Below are 12,320 nucleotides of genomic sequence, written 5' to 3'. Positions count from 1 at the left end.
AAAATTACCCTTTAAAAAATAACCTGAAAAAGGGAGGAAAAAAAATGGAAAATCTGTAGAGAATGATGTCCCAAAGCAATCAACTGTTGAATTGAACCGTTGTGATTCAGATACCATTATGTAATTATTCTATTTTCTTGTGATCTGCTGCATACCTGCTCCAAAGTAAATTACCAGATAATCAGTGAATACAAACATGTGATAACTTGTACAGTTGTAAGTGAAAAAGGTTACAGAATGATACTCAGAAGAGCGTAAATACCCGAGAGCATTACACTGAGCAGCCCGTCCCTAGATTTGTTTGCAGATGTGCAACCTCCACGCTGTTCCCTAATCCTGTCACATAGCTAGCTATATGCATAAAAACCACAAAGACACTGATTTACATAAAATTATCTCACTCCATTTTATTTAAGATTTTCTTCTCCAGTTAGTAAAAGAAAGATGTGTCTCTCTTTATACATATGTACAAGTTCAGTTATAAAAATAGACAGCACATTCAAAGAGAAAAAAAGGCTTGGCATTTGTCTGATTCCCTCTAAATATCATATATACATGTGAATACGAGGGGAAGGGGGAAGTCTTCATGAGTTAATTAAACACCATCTCCCCCCTCAATTATCCCCTGCAAATCTGTTTAAAAATCAATCTAACTAAGCTCAGTTTTGCTATTTTCAGGTGTGCAAATTAGAGGCAGAGCCAACAGGAAGCACTTGCTCCACACTGTAGGACGCCAGGCAAAGGATTTGGGGTTGGAAAAAAATTATAATAATAAAAAAGTCATCTTTTGCTGTCACAGCCCAGACCTGCAACTCATAACTCACTTCTCTCGAGGGATTGAAAGTGCCCCAGAACAGCCTTTTAATTCAGTGCGTCAGACAGAAGACCTGTCCCACACCTAAATCTCAGTGCAATGCAGACAACGCTTACAGCAAAGCAAGGGGCTACAAAGGGGGTTTGTGCATTGAGAAAGGGGAAGGAGCAATCGGAGATGAGAACACAGACGGGCACTGGCAGCACTGCCTTCTATCAGCCTTACGGGAGATGGCTACTGGTACCCACAGGGAGCTCCACCAAGCTAGTACATGGGATGATCACAGAGATGAAGGGAAAACACACTGGAAGAACGGTCAATGGATGGCTGGGATATGAGACAATTTTTTTTTCCCAGGATTTGGCTGGAGGTGGGAATGGCACAGTTCTCTCAGTGCTGTTTCTCACTGCTCCCCTCGCAGCACTGCTAGCTGCAGAACCACACTCTGTTATGGCACACTGAGAGGAACAGCAGCAAACTCTTCCTCGGCCCTGCAGCTTTCCCTGCTCTTGAGATTTGCACAAGTAGAGCCTGATTGTATTTCTAAGCCTTTAAGAGTTCAGCATGTATCAAAAATGAGAAAAATTATTCTTAACACAGCAAGAGCTTATGCTGGCAAGAACTCTGAAACACAAATCAAGCCACGGGCTTGGAGCCTCTTCCATTGCAGGAAGCAGAGGCAGTGCTGCTACCCTCACTAGGCCTGCCAGAGCTCCTGTCACTCTGTGGCTCTGAACCTGTTCTAAACAAATGGTGCTGAAAAGAATCCACTCCCTGGAAACCACCTGAGATACCTTCCTTTGCATTTCAAGCTCTCAAAAAAACAAAACAAAACAAAAATAACCAAACAAAAACCCCAGAGGCCCACACTAGAAGAATCCAAGAGTCTTTTGATCACACATCATCCTCAGCTTAGCCCCCAGCTACCCCTGCATCTACACTGACCAGCTCCCAGTACAGAAATGTCTTCAGACTCTACAGGATAGCCCTGGCATTCAGATACTGGTTTTATAGGATATAACTAAAGCTGGGTTCCATTTCAAGCTACACTCGTGTGACTTGAAGCGCACACACAGCTCTGGGATATTGCATGGAGTACCTGGATGGTTTCTTGGGAAATCTTTGTCAGATGTGTCAATAAAACACCATCGGACCACCTCAGTTACCCCAGACACCCCTTCCATCCTTCTTGCAGTGTCTGCAAAGATAATTTTTGGGATACACATAACCAAAGTGCTCACATAAACCACCCGTTCCCATTGTGCTTTGATTTTCTTTTCACACAGGTGCTTGACAGCAACAAGGCATTCATTTGCATGCCTTCACCTTGCAGGGTGGTCTACTCTGAAAGCCAACACAGTTCAGACAAGCTTTGGGGGTTCAAAATTACTACCGACCACCTGAGGTGTGGGCACCTTTGCTTTGCTTCCGAATTGGAGTTTCTGATATGAGACTGCTGGTCAGGTTTAAGCTTTTGGGGGTGCCACAAACACTGTTTCCTTTGCTCAAAGGGGAGCTCAAGGGAGAAGAGGCGCTTGAAGGTCCAAAATCTGCAAGTCCAGAAGGCCGAATAATTGCTGTTTGTAGAGGGCTGCTTGCAGACATGCCTAGCAATGGAAAAGAGAATCAAATTCCACGTGAGCATATCACTCTACTTGTAGCACTAAGGTAACAAAAAAATTTTAATGGCTACAATATACTAACACTTAGTCCCAAGACAACACTGCGTTCATGATTTATGAGATTTTAATGAAGAGGGATGGCCTAAACATACAAATTATCTTGCACTTATACCCTGGGACGACTATATGTGCTGTAAAGCTGAAGCTCCATCACCACTGGTTTAGAACATTTTAAACCTGACGCTGTAACTTCACCATATCAGCAATACGGGAAAGACACAGCCAAACCCATGGGATAAACAACACTATCTAATCTGTCTGGGCACCAAAATGAAGAACAAGAGAGAAGTATTTGGTATGAGATAATTTAAAGGGCAGGTGAAAATTCTGCAAGATTAGCCTCTCAAGGTCATCTGCGGTGAAACTGGCCATCCTCTCACACCGGTACCATGTCACATTGCGCTTTGCCTGGATATCAGAATATACTGTACAAGCAATACCAGCAATACTTGCATCTATTTTTGACAGGCTGTAAACAAGCAATCGTCCAAATTCATGTGGTTGGCTCTGCTCTGGGTAGCCTGCTGCCTCCCTTTCCCCACATACCTTTAGAGACATTGTACCCGTACGCTGCATATGCCGCTGCAGAGGCTGCTGCCGCCCCTGCTTTGGCACCTGCCATTGCGGCCGCGCTTCCTGCTATCGATTTCCGGCTTCTGCCTTTCCCGGTGCCTTTTGATCCACCGCCTGATCCTTTAGGGCGACCACGGCTTCGACCTGACTGGCCTCTCCCAGTGAGCGGTGTATCTTGCATTGAAACCCCTTAAAAAAAAACACAGAGCATTAAAACAGTAACTGCTATAGCATGTCAGGTAGCTCACAAATGAATACAGCATCGTAACGACTTGCCATTTACATTCATACTGTTCCTGTTAACTGATACTGTTCATTTTACATTAATACAGACACTGTCAGCAAGTACTGATCTCACGAAAAGAAATCACATATACAAAACTTGACCCTTCGTTAATCACATCTTATTAATTTCCTTGTCATTATTGTTATGAATCCAATCCACAAATAGATGGAGGATTCAGGGTTCTACTTCAGGATGAAGCATCTTCTTATTGAAGATGTATGTTCTTTCCATTTGCTATCTGTAAAGAAACTCATCAAGAACTAGGTCTCTCCTTACTTCAGAGTATAAAGTTACAGTAACTAAAAACTGTTACCATTATTTAAAATTACAGCTGCTTTAATCACTCAGTGGAAACAGAGAACTGATTATTAGCCCTATGGCAAATTCAAGGAAAAACTTAGAGATGAAAGAGTTCTGTGGATGTCTGTAGCTCGGTAAGGTGAGCACTCTATAATATAGGAACAAGGGAAAAAACTCATAAGAGTAACTAATATAGGAAAAAGGAAAGCGTGATGAATGACTATAAACAGATTTCTTACCAAATCAGAAGTTATTTCTCAATGAAAGACAAATTGTTTTTTGCAAATCTTGCCAACCATGCACAGAATCTGATTAAAATTCAGAACATGTACCAACCAGGCATACAAAGTCAAGGTTTAATATGCGTTAGTAAGTCAAGGCAAGAGTACTGACCATTCATGGTATCTGAAACGGAGCCAGTAATGGAAGCAGGAGAGTTTGTTGCCCTTGACTGAGGTGCTGAAGAAGCTGGATCATCCACAATCACAAGCATATCACTGCTGCTCTCATCGGGAGGGATAGAGCCCATGTGTAATTCACTGCTGATGGATATCTAAACATGACCAAGAACAAAGCCGTTAGCTTCTCAGGTTAGGAAAGGGAAGGGTTCAAACATAGTAAGACACACAATCACAAGTAATTGGTACTTGTTCTGCTCTCTCTCATTTTCTCCAAGACTTACAGCATGATACATATCCTGCCTAGTCACACTACACCCTTTATTTACATGCTGAACAGCAGTAAAGACCTCCAGGAGCAACTTAATTTCAACTGATGAACATAAATGTTATCAGCAGGAGACTAATGGGCTCAGCAGAGACTTAAGAAAACTGCAGTTTAACTGTGCATCTTTCTCAAACTGCAAGAGAGAAAACAATAGGACTCTTAACCAAGTAACTAGTGCCAATAAAAATCTTTATCAGCAAGGGAACAATACAACATAGTAATCTTAGTCAACATGGTATAGAACAAAATATATTTGCTGCCAAAAATTGTTCGCAATTCTTTACTCAAAATATGAAAGAAAATATAATGTGCACCATTGGAAATTTACAATTTAAATTCCAGATTAAAAACCACACTAATTCAGAATCAAAAGCAAGAGGTTCAGGGCATGAACTTGCTTTAAGAAAAGACAAAGACAGAAAGTGAAGAGGAGCATAACGGCATATCAACAAAGAGGAGCTCCAGTAGGCAGCTTACTGCAGCTGCTATGTTTTCAATTAATTATTTTCACTTCCATGGTTCACCTTTCAGACATCTCATTTCCCTACAGATTTGAATTCTGTATTAACTGAAGCGTCAGAAAGCAAGAACCCTACTGGATCTAAGATCACAACTGAAACAGCACATACTTTAAAGAAGCAGGCAGTCTCACCTCACTGAAAGGGCTGGGCATGGCAGAATCTACACTAACAAAGGAGTCATCCCCATCAGCAGACAGGTTAGAGTTATCAGCTGAGGGAACAAACGGGATCACGAGGTTCATGCCCTCTTTCTTTCTCTTCCCATCCAACTCATCTTCCTTCTTCTTCTGAAATAAATAAAACAATACAGGGAATGAAAAATACAGTTAAAACCGAAGTGGAACGTGCAAATTAAAATCTCAATGTATAATACAGTATTGTAACTCAAAGGAATGCCACGTACAGAATTATCCAAAGCAAGTTTTTGAAAGACAAAGTAACAGATACCTTAAAGGCCCTGTCTTTAGCTTTAAGCAGTTTTTTTTTCTTCTTCATAACATAGCTTGAGTGCTGTAGAATTACTCTTATAGAATTACTCTGATTTCCATTACCTTCTGAAGTAAGCTCGAAATTCTTTACCATTATAAAAAAAATAATTAATGCAAAGCCTCCAATACTCAAAAATTCTGAATTTTCATAAACAAGATTTAATGATTTTTTAAAAAAAACAAACAAACTAATCTTCTGTCTTTCTGCACAAGCCACATAGCTATTTGGGATTTATCTATGTTTGGTTCTTTACTTGTATTATTTTTTCATCCTTGCAAAACAAAATCTTAATTAAGTCTCCATTTTATATGCCATAGAATGATCACTCAATTGGTTGTTTTGGTGGTTTTTTTTTTGTTTTTTTTCAAACTTGAGTCCCCAAATTGTTGTCTGTGGACTACTGATGATCTACTGTGTTGTATGGGTATGCAGTACTTCCTTATTTTTGAAGTTGCAAATGATACTAAAATACAGGGAACTGTGCATTACTTATTTTATAACATCCCTCTTCTGTGTAGGAAGTGCCAGACTGACATTCGATGCTGAAGAGAACACTTTACTCATTAGACTGCCTTTGCATAAAATATTTCCACACTACATAATAGTGTGCCTAAAGCTTTTCAGGCTCTTTGTGTCACTGACACAGGTAACCTCTCTGCATCAAGGTACCTTTTCAGCGTATTTTTCCCTTTTACGTTTACGTTCCTTCACACGATTTGTTTCTTCTTGCTGTCGCTTCTCTTCTTGACGCTGACGCACTGTCAGAAAAGAAGCACACAGTTGTTGCCGCCGGAAAGATACTTCATACCCTTTTGTGAACCTTACAAGAAATTCTGGTTTCTTGAAGTAGAACTGCTATATTAAAACACTTTCCAACCAAATTACTAAAAAGTCTCGCAGTTGAAATCTTCTTTCAAACATACCATCAAGCGTACCTCTAATACAGCTTCAAAACTGCGATGCAACACAGCATTTTTATTAATACTTTTCTTGTCATGACCTACTTAATTCTTGTCAAAGCTCTGTCATTCAGGAACAATGTAATGATCCTGAAAGAGTGCCAATAAAAACTATCACATCATCATGTCTCTCTTGCACAACCTCACCCCTCAGCTCAGCAGTGATATGAAACCAGCTTGTACTAACAAAAATGGCAATACAAAATGAGCCAGGAAACGGAAGTGGTTATCAGAAATACATGTGTTTGTAGAGATAAAACAACAGATTAAAAAAACTAATGAAGTGGAAGATGGAGAAAATGCTACAACATGAATTTCACATACATTTCTTTTCTAGTTCTTCATCATCTAGTAGAAGGCTGACAACCTCTTTTGGTTTCAAAGTGTCAGGTTTGAAATTGCCACCTGAAATCACCATTCGCTGGATCTAGGAAAAAAAGGAGAAATTACTCAAAGGATCCATGAAACATTTTCATTACCCTTCACTGAAAGCCAGCCAAAAAAGATGTAAATGCAAGCGTGTGTAGTCAGAATTGATTCAACTTCTCTATCATACTATAGTTAGTAGCAAAATTTAAGGAAAAATTTTATTGAGAATTGTATTCATTAACTGTAATTATTAAAAAATGAGAAGCAACTGAGCTAGAAAGCAGAAAATTGCCATCCATTGTACCAAGATGTATAGTAAACCACCACGTAATAATAATATTTACGGCTTAATATATTGCTGAACACAAGAGTAAAACTACAGCAGTACTCCTATAAGGTATAAATTAGCAGTCCTATTTTTCAAGTAACCTGTATACAGGATCAGGCAGATCACATCCTTAAAAGGTACAACATACTTAATCTCCTCTACTGAAAACTAAATCTCCATGTTGAGTCTGTGTCTCAGTTTAAGCAATTCACTCAGCACAAGCAACTTTATTAATTCAACTACACTAAAAAACACACACAAAAAAAAATGGTAAGAGGTGCAACTTAGCAAAAAAGAACAAGCTTTAGCATAAGCCAATTTTGATGATTTGGAGCACCAGCAAAAAACTATACTTATTTTCAGGTTGGTATCAAGTTACTAAGTGCAGTATCCCACATCAGAATGGATGAAATTCAACAAGGGAAAATATGAATGCATTCAGCTGGAGATGCTTCAGTTGCTGCAGTGCTATGACCAGCATCTAATTAAGACAAAAGCTAAAAGAAATCCCAAGTGCATACAACATCTGAGCCTCGTGTATAGTATATCTATTGCTACCAAAGAAAGTGATTGTGAGTAATTTTTTCTTGCCAGTAAAGTGTCATGAGCTTTAAAGTTTCTAATACATTTACCACTTGATGCTGCAGAAAATGAGCCCTTCTGGCAACCCAACAGCTCAAAAACTGTCCTTTAATTACCTTTAATTACCTTTCAAGTTTCTTCAAAAAATGAGCTGTGGTGTAACAGTATAACATTAGAGGAATCAGCATTGCCCTGACACAGCAAAGACGTAAGCTCTAGCTTTAGAGTCCCAAGTAGTTTCATTGCATCATAAGAAATAGTTTCCATGAAGTCATTGTGTAAATACTGAGCTTCTTCCCAGTTTATATAATGTAGCTGCAATGATGCTGCGCTAGCAACAGACTTGTTTGTTTGAACAAAGACATTTCCTTTTGGTTTCTGTTATATGCATTCCCTGCATATATATATATTTATATTTATTATATATATATATATATATATATATATATATATATATATAAAATAATTTTTAATATATATATATATATATATATAGTGTGTGTATATATATATATATATATATAAAATTTATTTACTCATTTTGATACACATTTTTTGATAAAGTTTCTGTAACTTCTTGTTCCAGATGATTTCTTTATTCCTACCTCACTCTTCTCCTTAGCTCTTTGTAAGATACGCTCCTCAATGGTGCCTTTACATATCAACCGGTACACAGTGACTTGTTTTGTTTGACCCAGCCTATGTGCCCGGTCCATGGCTTGCTGGTCTACTGTTGGGTTCCAATCACTGTCATAGAAGATGACCTGTAAAAGAAAACCAGAACAAAAATTATTAAATAAACCCATATATTTAGTGTACCTGGAGATGAAACAAACAAAAAAACAAAAACCAACATGATGATAAAAAAAAGTTCCACTACACAACCCACAGAATCACTTGCCCACTGTAGGCTGTATTCACCTAGCTTTGCCCAGTCCAATAAAATCTTTTCCAATGCATTTCAAATATATTCAAACTAATTGACAGTGAATGTTTCAACTTCAACAGAACGTCTTTAATATTTTCTTCAACAAATCTGCTTTGGAGGCACAAAATTCTGGAGTTTATCACCATAGTATATCATTGTCATTTGATAAGCCTGTAACTAATTACATTGTGAAGCCATTTTAGGTGTTATTTACCTTAAGAAAAAGCCCATTAAATCAGGATTTCACACAAAAAGTAACACACTGTTTTTTTCCAATATCTGAATAAAGCCTTGTCTAGTCTAATAACTCTAGTGTTTTTACCAAAAAAAACCTGAAATACCACATTACATTCACATTGCCCTATCATTGTAACTGTACTTTATGCACAGTAAACATAAAAAAAGGAGGAGACATTAAAACAATTTTAGCTGAAGTATTGAGAAAGCTACAAAACCACAGAACTAAGAATGTTCATGCAAGGAGCCTGCGCATACATGCCTGTGTTTCCATCTTTTTTTTTCCCCTCTGTTGAAGCAACTTCAAATCAAGAGAAATTTACAACCCTGAAAATCCTACAGATAGCTTTCTTCTGATTTCTTTTAAGTAATAGCAAGACATGATGGGGTATTTAAAGAATTACATCATATTTTTGAATCAGATTTTTGGCTAAGCACTACAGTCTGTCTTGGGTTCAAATCTGCCTGCACATAAGGTATTATGTTAGAAGCACAGGAACAGCAGTTACTGAAAACATAAATGGTTCATGTAGGTCAGTATTCCCTCCCACAGTCATTGGAGCAAGTGTTCAACAGTGCAAATCCTTGCAATTCACCTAAATCAAGATGCCTTTACACCTCAGGCACATGAGAAGGAATAAATTTATCTTTCCTGACTAGCTGATACTCATTTAGAAACGCAAGCACAACTCAACTGCCATTACTTCATTCTACTGTGCGCAGAAAAAGGGTGACGGATACCTGTGCTCTCTGATTCCTTTGCTGCTGCACCTTAAGAGCAAGCAGCCATGCAAGAGAGAGCACTCGTGTGAAAGTGTCATTGCATTTGTAGACCCCTTTAGTCATCCAACTTCCTTTTAGACTCTGCTGCTGATATATGTGGGGAGAAGGAAGGTATCTAACAGCAACCAAAAACTGTACACCAGGTGCTCAATATTCTGCAACTTTATCACCAAGATAATACTGTATTACAAATACAAGCAGAGTAAACAAGGCTAGGCAATTTCATTAGGAGAATGGCAGCACTAATATTGATCAGCATAGGTATAAGAGTTCCAGCTTCCACACAGCAACACCAATTTTCCTACACATATTGTGAGTCTGGGAGGCAGGAGATGAGCAGCTTGGGAAAAATGGTGTTTGGAGGCACAGGAGAACTGAAATCTGAGTATGAGAAAGCTGATTTTTTTGTGTTTTGTATTACTTTATGAAACTTCACCTACCGTATCTGCAGCTGTAAGGTTAATGCCCAAGCCTCCAGCTCTTGTGCTTAACAGGAACACAAAAATATCATTCCTGGAGAGGAAAGAGATTAAAAAAAATATTTTGTGCATGAGGAACAAGAAGTAACCACAGAAGTAATTTTTTTGACCCATGTGAAGTGATCAGGGCTATTTTTATTACTCGAACACTTCAGAATGTTTTGTGCTGTTCATGGTCAAGAGAAAAACATATGAAAGAAGTTAATACACAAATGAGGACTGCTTGAACACGCAAGCATTCAGTTTGCAATAGCGGCTTCTTATCTCTATCAAAACAAACCAGGGCTTGTTTATCTTGCCCACACTGGAAGGTAAGATTTCATATAGACAAAGAACAATTTATTGTTCCACAGAACTGATCGATGTTAAAAAATAAAATAAAATCTTGAGTGTTTTGCCCTAACAACACTCAATTGATAAAGAAAGAAAAATAAAGGTTGGAACTGTGTAGATGCAATTTTTGTTCTAAATGTGGTGCTTTGAACAGAACAAACAACTCTCAGAGGAAAAAATGAATAACCTTCATATAAAAGCAAGCTGGCAAACACAGAGGTACATTATAAAAGGACAAGTGTCTGTCAGCAGACACAGAAATCCCTCTGTCTAAGAACTCAACTACAGTCACAACTGTGCTGATTTGCATTAAAAGTTTAATTCTTTTGTCCAGTTTTCTTATCAGCAAAATGAAAATAAATTGATTCTTCTCAAGATAGCAATGAAATGATAGTAATGAAATTGTGATTTACTGTATAATGTTTCAAAGATGACTATGTAAGACATTACTAATAGTTGGATACTGCACAATAGGAAAAGTCATTCATTTCACTCTAACTCAAGCTCTTTGAGACGCACTGACTGTAAGTAAATTCCATTATTACTGCACACAGGCTGTCCTTCCCACCTTGGGCATTTTAACTGTTTTACATTTATGTTCCTTGGAATTCCTCAGACAGCATGAAAGTCAATGACAGATCAGTTGCTTCAGTGAACACAGCTCCCAGTAGAACAGGCCATAACAGAACATGGATCACCACTCCATGGCACAGTTCAAGGAAGGCATCTCCGAACACCTCACTGGAAGATCCATAAAGCCTAATGCAGTCATATTAGCCCCAATGGTTAGACTTGCTGGCAGCAGATTTAGGAATGCTGACTACTAACAGAGATACGAGGCATCCCAATACCTGACTTGGAATAATCCTCTAAAGATAATAATCCTTTATGTAACTGAGGCAGTTGAGACACGCTAGGCAAGCAACTGTAAAAATGCTTTAAGTCCTACCTAGCCGCAGTCTGAAGAGTTGGAGAAAAGGGAACACAGTTATTCAAATTCAATGGCAGCTCTAACACGGCACACGCGGAAAACAAAGGAGACAGGTCTACATGAAGGATCACCAAGTACTGATCAAAATTCAATTGGTAACAGCAAAATCAGGATTTCCACTGAGGCTGTGAACCTCACTAGTGTCAAGGACCCCAAAAAAGTTGATGTTCTTTGACAGTATGCAGCAAGAGAAATGCTTAGAGAAGACACTGCAATACCACATCCTTTTCGTACCACACTGTCCATACAATAATGCATGCACAATTAGTAAAAGACCAAAAATTCCTGCTGAATAAGCAGCATGGGGCATCTTCTTGATTAATTACGTGTCGGCAGTCTGTCCCCAAAAGTCCACTCATCTAGTCTAAGGGTCTTCATTAATTTATTCTTAAATAATAATCTTCTATTCATTAAAGGTAACCTGACCCTTGCTATAGTAAGGTATATCGCATGCTATTATGCATGTGCTAGTACAACTCAAACATAAAAAAAAAATAGAGGTTTTGGAATCCATATTCTTGCAGGTCAGGTAGAACCAACTACGTTCTCAGGACTCATGCTTCAAGGTATTATTACCAGTCTTTACCTGGCAAGGTTGTATTGTAAAAAACAGACTCTCAAAAAACCTACTCTGGTCCAACAAAAGATTTTTTTTACTCCCTCAAGAAGTTGCCAATAGACGACCAAAGTAATTATTTAAATTATAAATTTAAAAGAATAAAAGCCAAGAATAAAAGCCAAATTAGAAATTGAAGGTTTCTGGCAGTCTGAAATCTACGAGTACAAAACTCTATCTTGAGCTATGGGCATTCAAGAGGAATTGAAACCAAGCTGTCAATCTCTAGACTTTATCTTCCAGGTGCAAAGCTGAAGATGACAGCAGGTACCCATGCACAGTGTAGGCAATCCTTGGCCAGGAAGTCTTTTGACTTTTACAACA

At 38.4% G+C, this 12,320-nt stretch overlaps 1 protein-coding gene across 1 annotated transcript in view; it reads right to left on the bottom strand.

Annotated features, from left to right (window-relative positions):
* Positions 1 to 383: 383 nt before the first annotated feature.
* Positions 384 to 12,320, bottom strand: part of INO80 (INO80 complex ATPase subunit) — a 68,809-nt gene continuing 56,872 nt past the window's right edge. The window contains exons 29-36 of the mRNA XM_035539699.2: positions 10,018 to 10,090; positions 8,235 to 8,393; positions 6,675 to 6,777; positions 6,061 to 6,149; positions 5,034 to 5,189; positions 4,049 to 4,208; positions 3,043 to 3,258; positions 384 to 2,421 (exon numbers count right to left, since the gene is read on the bottom strand). Coding sequence (XP_035395592.1) covers positions 2,204 to 2,421; positions 3,043 to 3,258; positions 4,049 to 4,208; positions 5,034 to 5,189; positions 6,061 to 6,149; positions 6,675 to 6,777; positions 8,235 to 8,393; positions 10,018 to 10,090 — 1,174 coding nt within the window. The 3' untranslated portion in view covers positions 384 to 2,203. The remainder of the gene's footprint in view (positions 2,422 to 3,042; positions 3,259 to 4,048; positions 4,209 to 5,033; positions 5,190 to 6,060; positions 6,150 to 6,674; positions 6,778 to 8,234; positions 8,394 to 10,017; positions 10,091 to 12,320) is intronic.

The sequence above is a fragment of the Cygnus atratus genome, chromosome 5 (assembly GCF_013377495.2).
Source record: "Cygnus atratus isolate AKBS03 ecotype Queensland, Australia chromosome 5, CAtr_DNAZoo_HiC_assembly, whole genome shotgun sequence".
NCBI lineage: Eukaryota > Metazoa > Chordata > Aves > Anseriformes > Anatidae > Cygnus > Cygnus atratus.
The sequence above is the reverse complement of the archived record's forward strand: the minus strand, read 5'-3'. Positions and strand labels throughout refer to the sequence as shown.